At 38.5% G+C, this 17855-nt stretch overlaps 1 protein-coding gene across 1 annotated transcript in view; it reads right to left on the reverse strand.

Annotated features, from left to right (window-relative positions):
• The window catches only part of LOC126281435 (odorant receptor coreceptor-like), a 198281-nt gene that overhangs the window by 81138 nt on the left and 99288 nt on the right, over positions 1-17855 (reverse strand). Inside the window, exon 3 of the mRNA XM_049980400.1 lies at positions 1808-1907. Coding sequence (XP_049836357.1) covers positions 1808-1907 — 100 coding nt within the window. The remainder of the gene's footprint in view (positions 1-1807; positions 1908-17855) is intronic.

The raw sequence follows: 17855 nt of genomic DNA on the forward strand, positions 1-17855 counted from the left end.
ATTTAAGATAAAAATCAACAGCTCTATAATAGACAATATTTCAGGTAGCAGGTGAACAATGCTGACAGAATTTCAGACATGTATCATGGTGGTGTGTGATTGTCTCCTCAGGCAAAAAGTGAGCCAAATTTGACCATGTATTTTCTCACTATGCAGAAAGTGTCACAACATATGTTACGGTGTTAGAAACAAAGTTCATAGGATAATGGTGTTAGGAATGTTCAAAAATCTGAATAATTTAACAATGAAATGTAAGCAGATAAAAACTATTAATTACTGGATGGGAGTAAACACATACACAAATAAGATGAGAGAAAGGCTTTTTCTCAGAATTGGCTGTTCCTTTCATCAAAGAAGAAAAAAATAGGAAAAGATTACAGAGGACACTAGTAGTAAGTATTGTGCAGGAGAACTGTCCAGGTATCCAAGTTAATGGAGACAAATGAGGTAAGACAAAATGGAAATCATGTATGAAATACTGGCAACATAGAACATGTGACAACTTGAGAAATTAGAACTGGCATAGACGACAGTGAAAAATTTAAAGAGAAAGGTTTCACAGACTGGAGCAGAGACGAGGTAGCTGTTGGTGGTGACAAAAAATGGAAAGAAGTTATGAATAATGGATAAAAAGCTATAGGAAAGAAAGTCAACAAATCTAGAAAATTACAGGCGAAAATGGCTACTTCTCTTAGTTTCTTTAATATATTGATTTTAAACAGGTTATTAGTCTACAACAACTGAGTGCCATGTTGGGCTGACACCCCTGAGCCTTGGCACTTGTTCTCAACTGAGACATCATAGGTCGGGAGAGGATGTCATTTCCTACAATTCCTTTTCCATGGTTTTCTCCAACTGTCTTTTTAATGGTCTTTCATGAAGTGATGAGGAAAGTGGTGGAGAAGGAGAAGAAGAAGTGGGGAATACAATGCAGACTAACTGAGTGATTGCAAGATCTGAATTTTGCCAACAACATCTGTCTTCTCCTGCAGCACCATGTTGACATGGAAGCAAAGCTGCAGGACATTGAACATGAAGTCAATGTGGTTGGGCCGAAAGTGAATGCCACCAAGATGAAGATAATGAAAATCAGTACAAGAGATATGAGAAAGCTTAGAGTGAACAATGAGGTAAACATGTTCACATACCTTGTGAGTATTGTTACTGAAGGCAGAGGAGCAGCTGCCAGTGTCAGAGCAAGAATTCAAAAAGTCAATGGGGCATCCTTTACGGAGGACAAAGAGATTTCCATAACAAATAAACTATGAATATTTAGAACAAATATGAAAGCAGTGCTGCTATATGGACGTGAACCTTGGAGGGTTATCTCTACAGTCACCAAGAGTGTGCAAGTCTTCCTCAATATATGTCTTTGGTAAATTCTTAAAATATTCTGGTCAAATGTGATATCCAGAGATGAGCTCGATGCTGGAACACACAGTGTAAAAGGAAATGAGGAAGACCAAGAACATCATGGATGAGGACACTGGAAGAACAAGTGAAGAAAGAGAGGAAACTGTTTGCAGAATTGAGTGTGTTGATGGAGCTTCGTCAAAGCACTATGTTCTGCATAAGAGCAACAGAAAATATGTAAGTAACACAGGTGAAAATTAAAATTAAATAAAAGTTTTATATATGGCAGAAATAATCTGAAGGAGGTACAATATGAGACTGGGGAAGGGGGGGGGGAGGGAGAGGAATGGGCAGGAGGAGAGAGGACCTTGAGGATTAGTGTAGCTAGAAGCTAGTTAATATAGTGCTCATTTCTTATAGTGAATTTATATCACATTTTTATCTTCATACTTACAGATGTTACTTCAAATGCAGCAAAGCTCAATATGATGAGTAAGACACAGAAATTGATCATGAATGCAGACCAGTGCATAAATTCAATTTCAGAAATCATCCTGCAATAGCAAATATATGTTTGTCATATACAAAATTGAACTTGGACAGATAAATAGTTATGTTTCAGAATGACTTAATGCCCCACAGCTCTCCATAAATTTACATTGGTTCATTTATACAGCTCATTGAGGATTTTTTTTACAGAACATCATACAAAAATTATTTTCATTCAGATATTAACTATGTAAGGAAAAGATAGATTGGTACTTGCCATAAAGATGACACATTAAGTTGCAGATAGGCACAATTAAAAGACACAAATTAGCTTTCGCCACATCCCTCATCAGACAAAGAAAGAGAAACACACACACACTTTCATTCACACAAGTGAGCACACCTCATGCACACATGACTGCCATATCTGGCAGCTCAGACCAAAATGCAACTGTCACGTGGAATGGAATCAGCAATCTGGAGGGGGGGAGGGGGGGGAAGAGAAGGGATAGTAGTCCATAGGTGGAGGGAGAGAAGAGTGCTGTCTGGTGCAGTGTGCATGGACTAGATTGCCAACAGGCACAGTGTTGGGAGGCTATGTGGCAGGGAGGTGGGGAGAGTGGAGAAAGGTGGGTGAGTGCAGAGGGTAGCACACAAAAAGGGTGGGAGGCAAGAATACTGAGAAAGTGATAGGCCAGAGGGAGTAGAAACTGTTGGCTGGAGAGTGTGGGGTCAGTATTTTACCATAGATTGAGGCCAGGATAATTTTGGGATTGGAGAATGTGTTGTAAGGATAACTTACAGCTGTGCAGTTCACAAATTCTGGTGGAGGAGGGGAGGATCCAAATAGCTTGGATAGTGATGCAGCCATTGAAATCAAGCATGTTATGTTCAGGTGCATGTTGTGCACAATGAAGAACATAATGGATGGAATGTTTAAATGTTTAGAAATAGATCCTATCCTGTTCCATAACAAAACAAATGACCTTCTAATGCTTGTAAAGGACTGTTTAAAAATGCCAACCTTCATTTATGACATAAGCATACTATTTGAGGACCAAAGTCAATGATAGTGCGCACAGCACAAATTATGCTTTAAAAGTTTTGTGACTAGTTTGTAGCGACATGATGATTAATATTAACACTGGTATCTCCACTCATTATTTCAGCCTAAGTTTATTTCTGTGATCTCTAACAATTAATGTCTCCATTTTATAAGAAGGCTTGAAAGTTCTTTAGCTATGTTCAGAATATAATTATGAAATAGATTAGCAATGGAGTGTTGTAATCTGTTTCATTTTGATGACTTTGGAACATGTACTGGTAATAATATAATGTGAGATACATGCATACAACATATACATTGTGTACATGTACTTCTAGTATCTGTGACATATAAAATCCATCCTCACTACCCACATACTCCCAAAATTAGGAAGCTCTACTGACCCAGCAACAAATGCCATAATTAATCCAGTGGCTACAAAGTCACTGATTAGATTAGATTAGATTAGTTTTTCATTCCATAGATCCATGCTGAGGAGATCCTCGTGGATGTGGAACATGTCAATTTTTTAAAATTTTTATTTTTTAAAGCTAAAATAACAATACTAATAGTATGAGTATATACAATACATCATTTTTAAGCTAAACTAACAATACTAATGGTACGAGTGTATACAATACATCATTTGTTTCTATTACAAAATTTGTCAATGGAGTAGAAGGAGTTGGCCACTAGTAAGTCTTTCAGACTCCTTTTAAATTGATCTTTATTTGTAACTAAATTTTTTATGTGTGCTGGCAAATTATTGAAGATAAGTGTTCCTGAGTAGTGGACCACTTTTTGAACTAAAGTAAGTGCTTTTAAGTCCTTGTGCAGATCATTTTTGTTCCTGGTATTGTATGTATGAACTGAGCTGTTTGTTGGAAAAAGAGATATATCTGACAGAAGAATCTATAAGTGTGGTTCACACAATTGAAGAGCCAATGTGTCCAGACCCACTGGGCAATATCAGGTAAAACTATGTGGTTTGTGCCTTCAAAGAACAAATGGTCACAGTAGTAAAGCCCATCTTAGACTCCCCATCCACTGTGGACAAATACAATACTACCAAACACACAATGGTCAGTCATCTGACATGGACAAATACTAAACACCTTGAAAAAAATTCTGGAACACGTATTATGTTCGAGTATAATGTCTTTTCTGGAGACTAGAAATCTACTCTGTAGGAATCAGCATGGGTTTCGAAAAAGACAGTCGTGTGAAACCCAGCTCGCGCTATTCGTCCACGAGACTCAGAGGGCCTTAGACACGGGTTCACAGGTAGATGCCATGTTTCTTGACTTCCGCAAGGCGTTTGACGCAGTTCCCCACAGTTGTTTAATGAACAAAGTAAGAGCATACGGACTATCAGATCAATTGTGTGATTGGATTGAGGAGTTCCTAGAGAACAGAACCCAGCATGTCATTCTCAATGGAGAGAAGTCTTCCGAAGTAAGAGTGATTTTAGGTGTGCCACAGGGGAGTGTCATAGGACCGTTGCTATTCACAATATACATAAATGACCTGGTGGATGACATCGGAAGTTCACTGAGGCTTTTTGCAGATGATGCTGTGGTGTATTGAGAGGTTGCAACAATGGAAAATTGTAATGAAATGCAGGAGGATCTGCAGAGAATTGACGCATGGTGCACAGAATGGCAATTGAATCTCAATGTAGAGAAGTGTAATGTGATGTGAATACATAGAAAGATAGGTCCCTTATCATTTAGCTACAAAATAGCAGGTCAGCAACTGGAAGCAGTTAATTCCATAAATTATCTGGGAGTACGCATAGGAGTGATTTAAAATGGAATGATCATATAAAGTTGATCACCGGTAAAACAGATGCCAGACTGAGATTCATTGGAAGAATCCTAAGGAAATGCAATCTGACAACAAAGGAAGTAGGTTACAGTACGCTTGTTCGCCCAATGCTTGAATACTGCTCAGCAGTGTGGGATCCGCACCAGGTAGGGTTGATAGAAGAGATAGAGAAGATCCAACGGAGAGCAGCGCGCTTCGTTACAGGATCATTTAGTAATTGCGAAAGCGTTACGGAGATGATAGATAAACTCCAGTGGAAGACTCTGCAGGAGAGACGCTCAGTAGCTCGGTACGGGCTTTTGTTAAAGTTTCGAGAACATACCTTCACCGAAGAGTCAAGCAGTATATTGCTCCCTCCTACGTATATCTCGCGAAGAGACCATGAGGATAAAATCAGAGAGATTAGAGCCCACACAGAAGCATACCAACAATCCTTCTTTCCACGTACAATACGAGACTGGAATAGAAGGGAGAACCGATAGAGGTACTCAGGGTACCCTCCGCCACACACCGTCAGGTGGCTTGCGGAGTACGGATGTAGATGTAGATGTAGAACTAAATAACTCAATGATTTTATGTCACATCAACTACTTTGTTGTTATTAAATGCTAACAGGTAACAAAGTGACTGTAGATATACTATGAAATATTTGGCAGTAGTATTTCACTGTGTCGCTTCTTGTTTAAGAGATACTCAGTACAAAGCACAAAAACCATATGTGCAATTCCAGAAAGATGGGCAACTTACTTCTTACACTTCCTGCAACTCTTTCTATTTGCTGTCAAAGAACAGTAGGAACTGTTTTAAGACCAAAAGCATGGTCCACTCAGGCAGTAATCTTAGCTAATTCTGACCATCAGTCATTTTCAGCGACATATCAGAAGCCTCAAGCTTCATATCATATTTGGCTAAATAGCCACACACATAATGGCACTCATCATTAGGGTACATCTATTAGTAATACACATGCAGGAAGCTGTGCTGCAACAAATGTACTGGCTATTTGCTCAAATATGATATGAAGCTTGAGGCTTGTGGTAAGTGCCAGAAAATGGTTCACAGCCTGCTTGGGTGATCATCTTAAAAACAATTTTGATATGCGAACTTTATTATTGAAGTGAAAGCATTAGGGGGGGGGGGGGGATTGAAGCATATAGACAGTATTTGTATTCATGTAGTGTACTTCAAAGAGCACACAAGGGGAAGAAAGCAAAATATAGCACAACTGGATTGAGTTAATATTCAAAACAGTTGAATATTGTCCTTTAGACAGCAGGAAATGTATTTTGTTGGCACTTGCTTTAGATGGGAATTATATTGCAGCATGAAATGAAATATGCAGTGTTAGTCACATACATATAACCAGAAAACTACCGAGAACTAAACACTTTATGAAATTCACCTGTCTCCTGTCCGAATTCATAGACAGATATAGTTGATAATTCTTTAACTCTTTCAGAGAGTTGGTCTGTTGTGGCTACATTTTGATGTAGTACAGAGTAGAAACAACTTGCAGCAGTATAAATCACACCATACCATTTTGCTTGATGTGATGGTTCAGAAACATTCTACTAGACCAAAGAGAATCAGTGAAATTTGTGATAAAGAAGTAATCTCTTGGGTATAGGGGGAACATTTTTCCTGAACAACATCTGGGTAACTGTCACTGCTGAAAGAAAATTTGAGAGATTTTTAACAGCCTAACCTTTTTTATAGAAATGAAAGAACCAAAAGCTGCCAGAGTTTTAAAAATTTGTGTTACCCAAACATACAAAGAAATAATTTAGCATTGTGAAGTTACATAGTACTATAGATCTTATTGTGAACATTCTCTCATTCCATTTTTTCATTTTCAGTAAAAACAAGAGCATTTTATTGAAGAACTTTGTGCACACACATTGTGGAAATTACTGTATCCAAGGGGGTGAAGAAACCTGTCATTTGACATTTTCTTTCGATTGCATCATGAAAGAGAAGCTTTTTGGAGGTGTAATGAGTCAAGATATACATTAATAAAAGAGAGGCAAGTCATAGGAAGTTATTCTGTACAATATATTAACAATAAACTATTACCATAGTGTTTAATACACTGCTGGAAAAAACTAGTACACCTGGAAAGACTATGTCAATTTTGATCTGATGTCAGCATATGCCACCTGGGGGATAGTAGATTTACTGATAATGGTTTCAACATAGTCTGCCAACAGACAGCATAGTGGCATAACTATCATAGCACCATCTGTCTACCTTCTAATAGGGAATGCTTATAACCAGAAGGCTTAGTGTGGTACAAACATATGAAGCAAGCAGGCAACCATGCTGCAGAGATGCACTTATGCTTCCTACAGCCAACTGAGGGAGTTTGAAAGGGGTCAAATGGTGGCCTTCCAAATGGCAGGATGGTCCTTTAAGAGAGTTGCCACAAACAAGCTGGACATGCTGCGTCAGATGCGCAACAATGCCTGGTCCCTGTGGTTAATGGGAGCAGGCAGAGAGAGTTTTTAGGTTAAAACCAAAGTCCAGACACAATATTCAAGAAAAATAGAATAAAAGAAACTTCATGTACAGTAAAGCTAAGGGTAGTGTCAATTTAGTACTTAAAAATATCAGGGGAATAAAAAATAAAGTAGATGAGCTGTTAGCGTAATTAGATGATCAGAATCACAAATTTATTGTCTCATAATGTACAAGTTAAATCATTGATTTTATTTACAGGAGACTCGTCAGCTTATAATTATGATAAATTACTTATGGAATACAATATTTTTTATATACAGACAATAAAGTCGGAACATTATTTATTATTATTGTTTTTATCCTGCTCAGATGGTCAGATCATTAAAAAATTCATCAACAGAGTAATAACGTTTCTGCACTAGGGCACTATACAGTTCTCCTTTTACTGCCTCAGTCTGAATCTTTCTAAAATTTGTGTCTTTCAGTTTATTGTATACTTTCATTCCCATATATTGTGGAGTCTGTGCATAAAGATTAAGCCTGTGTGTAGGCAGCATGAAACTTTCTTTGTTTCATCACTCTGAAGTTTGTGCATGTGAACTACAGCTAGATAATGTAGTGTTGATATTAGCAACAGTGTAAAGGCCCCTATTAGGAGATTGGGAGCTATTCGTAAAAAAGTTTGACTCCCTATTATGCTGTCTGTCAGACAAAAAGAAGCAGTTATTAATTTGTGCTGTTTTAAAAATAAACTTTCTAAGCAGTTCTGATAGTAAATGTGAACTAAAAGTGTTATTAACGATGTATAATCAGTGATCAATTTTCCTACGTGTATAGCTCAAGACAGTAGCACTCTAATGGATAATGTATTTGTGAAGCAAGAGGATGTAAAACTAAGACATCTTTCCCTGTGATAAATGGATTATCAGACCATGATTCACACAACTGATTAACATGCAAAGCTTTGCAGGGTGTACAGTTGAGAAACCATTAAGTAAAAGTGTAAGGCTGGTCAACCCAGTATCTGTGGAGCACTTCAGAGAAAGTTTAAGAAATGTTAATTGGGGAGATGTATATAATGAGCCAAATGCCAATGATAAATGCAATATATTTCTTGATAAATTTATATCCCTTTTTGAACATTGTTGCCCCAAAAAAATTACTAAATGTAACACTAAACAGTTTTCAAAGAAACCTTGGGTCACTACAGGTATTAATATTTTGGGGTAAATCAACACTTTGGCAAAAAGTATTCAATGCTCGAAAGAAAATGGTTAGAATAATGTGTGGGGCACATCTTGTAGGCATCCCCTTAAAAGGTAGGAATTCTTACAACCTCACAGTACATTTACTCAGTAATGAAATTTGTACTCAACAACATGGACCAGTTTAAAAACAACAGTAACATTCACAACTGTAATACCAGAAGAAAGAAAGGCTTACACTATTCTCTTCTTGACCCATCTTTGGCACATAAAGGTGTAAAATGTGCTGCTTTAAAACTTTTCGTTAAATTACCATATGAAATAACTGTCTGACAGACAGCAGTAACAGTTATAAAAATAAATTTGTGGCAGTTCCACCTGCTTTTATTTCTTCATTTGTTGTCATAGATGTAGATAGAATAGGGGGTTGTAATTTAGACACTGACTGCTGAAAATAATGTAGTCGACAGGTGCACAGTTGCATTTCACGGTCTTGTACTTTCGCTTTTCTCAACCCCCCATATACAAATTTATATGGCCAGTGCACTATTGTTTAAACTTTCCACATACTGCTACAATAGGTTACTGTTGGACATCTATGAGCAATAACAACATAACCACATAATTCACAGTTTTTAAAGAATAAACAGGTATGTATGGAGCAGACACTGTCACTGTTTTTACACACGGCCTAACTGTTTAACACTTATTTCACTGTTAAGTCAATCATTGTGGTCATTCTAAGCAACACAGGTTTCTCATCTGAAGCTTGGCAGTGCACTCTCTGACTCGTGAACAAAAATTGGGACCTTGTATATCATCACAATAATAGGTACTGAAACTATACAGTGTTTAAAGTTAAATTTACAGAAATCACAATTAAAACTTAACTCGTTAAATTAACTGAATACATCAAAAAATTCTGTCATTTTAACAGTTTCTTGTGCTACAAGAGTCAGGCCAAATTATTTGTTTAAATAATGAAATTAAGAAATATAAGTACGCAAACAATACTCTTTACAAAACTGAAAAGTACTTGGGAATTAATTAAGGTCTGGCTTTGATAATATGTTTTCGAATAGAGCTAAATAGATACTTTAAGATTATTAGTATTTCATCTTCCAAATGTTTATCATTAGTACAAAATTAATATTTGTTTATATGTCAACAATAGAATTTAAGTTATGAAAAACTTACTGATTTCACCCTATTACAAAAGATACTAGCTAGTAATAGTCAAAATAAATTAGAAAATCACTTACATACCTAAAACTAAGCACACTTAGCACTATGTACAGAATATGGGAAAATACTCATGTTTGCTGATGACACCACTTTATCAGTTAATAATCTATCAGGGAATGTGTCAAATGAGGCTGCAAATAAAGCTTTTGCAGATTTGACAAACTGGTTTGAAACCAGTGGCCTTAGATTCAACGTAAAAAAGACGAATTACATTCATTTCTCTTCTAACACAAATGTTACTAATGAAATGAACCTAAAAATGGGTGAGCACAAGATTTTGAAGGTTGAGTCCACCAAATTCTCAGCTCTGCATATAGATAGCAAAATGAAGTGGCACCACCATATTCAAGATCTGTGCAAAACGCTAAGCTCAGCAACGTTTGCCTTAAGAATAATTTCAGACACTAGGGAAATGAGCACAATAAAAACTGCATATTTTGGCATGAAACTTTAACAGTTTTATACCAAAATGTGCAGGGACTAGAAAGTAAATTAGCTGAAATAGAAATTCTATTAACTGACTATCTAAAAGACATAGAAAAAGATTTTAAATACAGTATATGTGAGCTAACCAAATTAAAAATTGCTATTGTGTGTTTGTACCAATCACCATTGGGCAACTTTGCCATTTTTATGAAAAACCTTGAGGGACTACTGAATGAACTTAAACATAATGTAATTGTTCTTGGTGATTTTAATGTTAACTGTGCAATCTGTTTTTGTGTCATAATATGATGGCAACTATAAATGAAGTTACCAGATGCAGAAATATGTCTGAAACTATAATAGATCAAGTATTTATAAACAAGGACAAGTGTCAATATAACACTGAAGTAATTGACACTGGTTTCTCAGATCACAAGGGTATCAAACTGAGTTTAAATGTCACGTCTTACAAGGACCCTGTTATTGATAACAATTACAGAGAAAGGAGATTTAGAAATGATGACAGCATAAGAATTTTTAATTACATTCTGGAAAATAACAACTGGGGTAGTGAACCAAGTGGTGATGTCAACACAAAGTTTGACTCATTCCTTGAAAGCTACAAACACTGCTTCGATGTTGCCTTTCCTATAAAAAGAGTCAAAACTAAACATAAAACCAAAACATGGGTTACACAGGGAATTAGAAACTCATCAGACACTCTCAGAAAGTTAAATAAATCAGCCAGGAAGAATGTAGCACTGAAAGCACATGTGAAATGTTATAGAAACCTGTACAAGAAAGTAATAAATGCAGCTAAGAAGCTTGATAATGATTCATATATTGAGAAAGGTAACAACAAAATGAAGTCAACTTGGGAGGTAATAAATAAAAATATAGGTAGACACAAAAGAAAAGATAACAGCTTGGTCATTAAAAGTGGGGGTAAAACTGCTAAGGACCCACTTCAGCTTGCCAACATATTTAACAAACATTTCACAAATATAGCCACAAATTTAATTAAAAGTAAATGCAATTCCAATAGCAGGGTAAAAATCCCCGTGAATGACATGACAATGTTCCTTTATCCAGTAACTGAATCAGAGGTACTAAATGCTATGAATAAGTTTAAAAATAAAATGTCATGTGGGTGTGATGGGATTTCTGACAAAGTCATTAAGCAAAGTGCAAGAAACATAGCCTCACATCTCACTGAAATTATAAATGAATCTCTTAAGACAGGGGTGTTTCCATCAAAATTTAAAATGTTAACTATGAAGCCACTTTACAAGGACGGTGATAAATATGATGTTAATAACTTTAGGCCTTTATCAATGTTGTCAGGTTTCTCAAAAATAATAGAAAGGATAATGTATCATAGACTATACAAATTTCTTATTAAGAATAGAATATTCCTTAATGCGCAAAATGGTTTCTGTAAAAATAAATCAACTGAAACAGCTATCTTCAGTTTTTTGCAACTTCTTCTAAATTCCATAAATAGAAAGGAATTAAATTGTGGATTGTTTTTAGACTTATCAAAGGCCTTTGATGTCATTGACCATAAGTTACTGTTTAGGAAGTTATATGCCTGTGGGATACGTGGAGTTGCCCACAAATGGTTTGAATCATATCTGTCGGACAGGTATCAGAAGGTGGAGATAAGCCATGGAGATAGGACATATTCATCAAGATTCAAGAGAGTTTTGTACGGAGTACTCCAGGGATCTGTATTAGGGCCATTAATGTTCTTAATATTTATCAATGACCTACCAAGTCAACTATCTGAAGCAGAGGCAGTACTGTTTGCTGACAATACAAGTTTGTTTGTTAAAGCAAATAGTGAAGCTGACTTACAGGAAAAAGTCACATTAGCAACAGACAAAGCAGACAGATGGTTTAATGAAAACAGACTCATTGTGAATGCCAAAAAAACAACGTGGATCAACTTCAGATGAATTACAAATAAAATAAAAACTTACCTTAGAATAGAACTGGGTAAGTGTAAGATTGAACAAGCATCATACAGTAAATTCTTGGGAGTATGGTTCGATGAACACTTAAGATGGGAAAAGCATGTAATATCATTGAGCAAAAAAGTCAAACATGTTATATACTTATATACATAAAATAGAAAGAAACTTCCACGTGGGAAAAATATATTAAAAACAAAGATTCCAAGACTTACCAAGCGGGAAAGCACCGGTAGATAGGCACAATAAATAAAACACACAAACACACACACAGAATTTCTAGCTTTCGCAACCAACGGTTGCCTCTTCAGGAAAGAGGGAAGGAGAAGGAAAGACGAAAGGATGTGGGTTTTAAGGGACAGGATAAGGAGTCATTCCAATCCCGGGAGCGGAAAGACTTACCTTAGGGGGAAAAAAGGACAGGTGTACACTCGTACACACACACACACACACACACACACACACACACACACACACACACACACACAACACATATCCATCCGCACATACGTGTATGGGCGAGTACAACGGCGTGAGCTAAGCTGTCTTTAAAGCCGTGAATGCCTGCCTGTAGCATAGGTTCAGTCCAACAGACTAGCTTAAGGCTCAAAGTCTGTTTGCCGGACAGCGAGTCCGTCAGAGGGGCCTGCTCGACGGTGGCAGAGGGTAGATGTCGGTGGTAGTAATTTTAGTAATTTATAGTTCCCAGGAAACATTGGAGTTCTTTGTACGTAGCCGGGGGTGGCAATAATGTGACAGACTACACGCAGGATCTGGGAGGCTGTATTCTGTCTGTGGAGATGGTGTAACCCAAAAATGTCACAGAAGACTGGCGCAATTGCAATTTATCTTTGTTGACCCCGACACCATTGGAATTAAAGGTCTGGAGGGCCTGGGATAAATGATCTTCGTGTTCCTCAATTGACTTGTTGAAAATGAGGATGTTGTTGTTGTTGTCTTCAGTCCTGAGACTGGTTTGATGCAGCTCTCCATGCCACTCTATCCTGTGCAAGCCTCTTCATCTCCCAGTACCTACTGCAACCTACATCCTTCTGAATCTGCTTAATGTATACATCTCTTCGTCTCCCTCTACGATTTTTACCCTCCACGCTGCCCTCCAATGCTAAATTTGAGGTCCCTTGCTGCCTCAGAACATGTCCTACCAACCGATCCCTTCTTCTAGTCAAGTTGTGCAACAAACTTCTCTTCTCCCCAATCCTATTCAATACCTCCTCATTAGTTATGTGATCTACCCATCAGCATTATTCTGTAGCACCACATTTCGAAAGCTTCTATTCTCTTCTTGTCCAAACTAGTTATTGTCCATGTTTCACTTCCATACATGGCTACACTCCATACAAATACTTCCAGAAACGACTTCCTGATACATAAATCTATATTCGATGTTAACAAATTTCTCTTCTTCAGAAACGCTTTCCTTGCCATTGCCAGTCTACATTTTATATCCTCTCTACTTCGACCATCATCAGTTATTTTGCTCCCCAAATAGCAAAACTCCTTTACTCCTTTAAGTGTCTCATTTCCTAATCTAATTCCCTCAGCATCACCCGATTTAATTTGACTACATTCCATTATCCTCGTTTTGCTTTTGTTGATGTTCATCTTATATCCTCTTTTCAAGACACTGTCCATTCCGTTCAACTGCTCTTCCAAGTCCTTTGCCGTCTCTGACAGAATTACAATGTCATCGGTGAACCTCAAAGTTTTTACTTCTTCTCCATGAATTTTAATACCTACTCCAAAATTTTCTTTTGTTTCCTTTACTGCTTGCTCAATATACAGATTGAATAACATCGGGGAGAGGCTGCAACCTTGTCTCACTCCTTTCCCAACCACTGCTTCCCTTTCATGCCCCTCGACTCTTATGACTGCCATCTGGTTTCTGTACAAATCGTAAATAGCCTTTCGCTCCCTGTATTTTACCCCTGCCACCTTCAGAATTTGAAAGAGAGTATTCCAGTCAACTTAGTCAAAAGCTTTCTCTAAGTCTGCAAATGTTAGAAACGTAGGTTTGCCTTTTCTTAATCTTTCTTCTAAGATAAGTCATAAGGTCAGTATTGCCTCATGTGTTCCAACATTTCTACGAAATCCAAACTGATCCTCCCCGGGGTCCGCATCTACCAGTTTTTCCATTCGTCTGTAAAGAATTTGCGTTAGTATTTTGCAGCTGTGACTTATTAAACTGATAGTTTGGTAATTTTCACATCTGTCAGCACCTGCTTTCTTTGGGATTGGAATTATTATATTCTTCTTGAAGTCCGAGGGTATTTCGCCTGTCTCATACATCTTGCTCACCAGATGGTAGAGTTTTGTCAGGACTGGCTCTCCCAAGGCCGTCAGTAGCTGTAATGGAATGTTGTCTACTCCGGGGGCCTTGTTTTGACTCAGGTCTTTCAGTGCTCTGTCAAACTCTTCACGCAGTATCTTATCTCCCATTTCATCTTCATCTACATCCTCTTCCATTTCCATAATATTGTCCTCAAGTACATCGCCCTTGTATAAACCTTCTATATACTCCTTCCACCTTTCTGCCTTCCCTTCTTTGCTTAGAACTGGGTTTCCAACTGAGCTCTTGATATTCATACACGTGGTTCTCTTCTCTCCAAAGGTCTCTTTAATTTTCCTGTAGGCAGTATCTATCTTACCCCTAGTGAGATAAGCTTCTACATCCTCACATTTGTCCTCTAGCCATCCCTGCTTAGCCATTTAGCACTTCCTGTTGCTCTTGTTTTTGAGATGTTTGTATTCCTTTTTGCCTGCTTCATTTACCGCATTTTTATATTTTATCCTTTCATCAATTAAATTCAATATTTCTTCTGTTACCCAAGGATTTCTACTAGCCCTCGTCTTTTTACCTACTTGATCCTCTGCTGCCTTCACTACTTCATCCCTCAGAGCTACCCATTCTTCTTCTACTGTGTTTCTTTCCCCCATTCCTGTCAATTGTTCCCTTATGCTCTCCTTGAAACTCTGTACAGCCTCTGGTTCTTTCAGCTTATCCAGATCCCATGTCCTTAAATTCCTACCTTTTTTGCAGTTTCTTCAGTTTTAACCTACAGGTCATAACCAATAGATTGTGGTCCGAGTCCACATCTGCCCCTGGAAATGTCCTACAATTTAAAACCTGATTCCTAAATCTCTGTCTTACCATTATATAATCTATCTGATACCTTTTAGTATCTCCTGGATTCTTCCATGTATACAACCTTCTTTTATGATTCTTGAACCAAGTGTTAGCTATGATTAAGTTATGCTTGGTGCAAAATTCTACCAGACGGCTTCCTCTTTCATTTCTTAGCCCCAATCCATAATCACCTACTATGTTTCCATCTCTTCCTTTTCCTACTGACGAATTCCAGTCACCCATGACTATTAAATTTTCGTCACTCTTCACTATCTGAATAATTTCTTTTATCTCATCATATATTTCATCAATTTCTTCATCATCTGCAGAGCTAGTTGGCATATAATCTTGTACTACTGTAGTAGGCATGGGCTTTGTGTCTATCTTGGCCACAATAATGCGTTCACTATGCTGTTTGTAGTAGCTTACCCGCACTCCTATTTTTTTATTCATTATTAAACCTACTCCTTCATTACCCCTATTTGATTTTGTATTTATAACCCTGTATTCACCTGACCAACAGTCTTGTTCCTCCTGCCACTGAACTTCACTAATTCCCACTATATCTAACTTTAACCTATCCAGGTAGTCCAGGTATGCAAAGCAGAACTCAAACTTTCGTAAGATTGAGTCAATGAAACATTGCCATGTTTATGCTGCATTCTTTAAGATGAATGGCATGAAGTTCTATTGGAACAAACCGAGCGCCGAGATGATAGCAGTCTTGAATGTCTTCTGGCGCTATGGAAATCTGGTGATAGGCACGTTTACAGTCAATCACACTGAAGATTGTGGCACCCAATAACATATGGTTGAAATCATTTATGTTCGGCACTGGGTAATTGTCCATGTTGGTACAAGCGATTAAATGTCTGTAATCACAACATATTCAAAAAGAAATATTGTGTCTCGTGACGAGGTGAATCGGTGAAGACCAATTGCTGTCCGACGGCTGTAGAATGCCTGCCTCCAGAAGTTCATTAATTTGCTGCCGGGCTGCTTGCTACATAATGGCGTTGAGGTATCTAACCTTGTGGCTAATAGGAGGGCCGGAAATGATAATTGTCTTGTGTGTTGTTCCATCGCTGGCCGCGGTGGCCGAGCAGTTCTAGGTGCTTCAGTCTGGAACCGCACTGCTGCTATGGTCACAGGTTCGAAACCTGCCTTGGGCATGGATGTGTGTGATGTCCTTAGGTTAGTTACATTTAAGTAGTTCTAAGTCTTGGGGACTGATGACTGCAGATGTTAAGTCCCATAGTGATCAGAGCCATTTGAACCATTTCTGTCATTCCGTCAGTGACGGAAGAGACTGAGAACTGTACACGAGGCTGAGTAACATCCTGATGTGAAGTCTTGGGGCGAGTGGGGCGCAGTGAGGAAAGTGGAAAAAGGCAGCACGAAAGTCACATGTCTATTACGTGAGTGTGGTGTGTGCTTGTTTGGAGAGGTCGGCTGCACCTGCAGCATGGAGCAGATCGGGGTCCATAGCGACTGTCTGTTGTTAGGTTTGGCTTGAGTAACTGGCGCTGGCGAGACAGTCTTTGCCATTGCATGGGGAACAGCGATGGCTGCTGAATCACATGGTTGGCACACAAGAGTGGGGGAATATTTACCAATGTGTGGAGCAGCTGCCTGCACGGTGGGCGTGTTCAGATCACACGCACGACTGTTATTAGAAGCACCGTTTGAAACACATGGTACTGTACATAGTGGACACGTGGCGCTGCAGAGATCACTGAATGTGAATTGTCACACGCGATGGATGTTTATGAACTATCCTGATGAGTGTCCGTGCTGGTGTCTGCTGATGAAGGTCAATCAGGTGAAGGAACTGTGGATTGCAGTTGCAGCAGCGAGGTACGAGCTGCAGTGAGCTCGTCGAAAGTGTGAGCAATGCGTAGTTTCAACTTGTTTTGCTAACGGAGTTGCACTGCTACATCATACTCTGACAGTAGATTAGTGACGCAGGTCACAATTTTGTCCGTGAGGGTGGAGCATTCACAAACCTTATCACATGTCGCGACAGAAATGTAATGACAAGCATAAGTGCCTGAGCATGGTATCTGAGTGTCAGAAGGGTAGTGTAGCACTGAACCTTGGACTATGTTTGGGGAGAGTTTGTAGTGGGACAAGAAATCCATACCGAGAATTGGTTCGTCAACATCGGCGATGTAAATAGTCCAAGGGAAACGTAGAGAAGGAGATAGATGCACCATAACTTTAGCAGAGCCAACAGTTTGTAATGTTGATGTATTGACAGCGCATAGGAGTGACTTTGTTGGTGAAAAAATGGAAGGAGCCAATGGTGTAGGTATGATGGACATGTCAGTGTCTGTGTCGACTAGGAAAACAAGCCACGATGAAATGTCGGTCATGTATAAACAACTGATCAGCCAAGAGGACAAGTGGATGGAATGCAATATCTGAGGATGGCTGTGAAGTTGCCTGCAGGACTTGGAGTCTTTTAGACCCTGCAGTCAGCGTTTGGGTACTGGCAAGGTAATCTGAACTTCTTGGCCTCATCCCCGGAAATCTTGTGGTACCAACAGTACGGATGTGTCGGATGTGGTGGTGGCGGTGATTGTGACAGCAGAGGAGGTTTGTCCTCGCTGATCGGTTCCAGAATGTAAACTGGGATATATGGTGCAAGTGCGATTCTTGAGTGCTCAGAAAGAGGAGAGAGCAAACGA

Source organism: Schistocerca gregaria, chromosome 7, assembly GCF_023897955.1.
Source record: "Schistocerca gregaria isolate iqSchGreg1 chromosome 7, iqSchGreg1.2, whole genome shotgun sequence".
Lineage (NCBI taxonomy): Eukaryota > Metazoa > Arthropoda > Insecta > Orthoptera > Acrididae > Schistocerca > Schistocerca gregaria.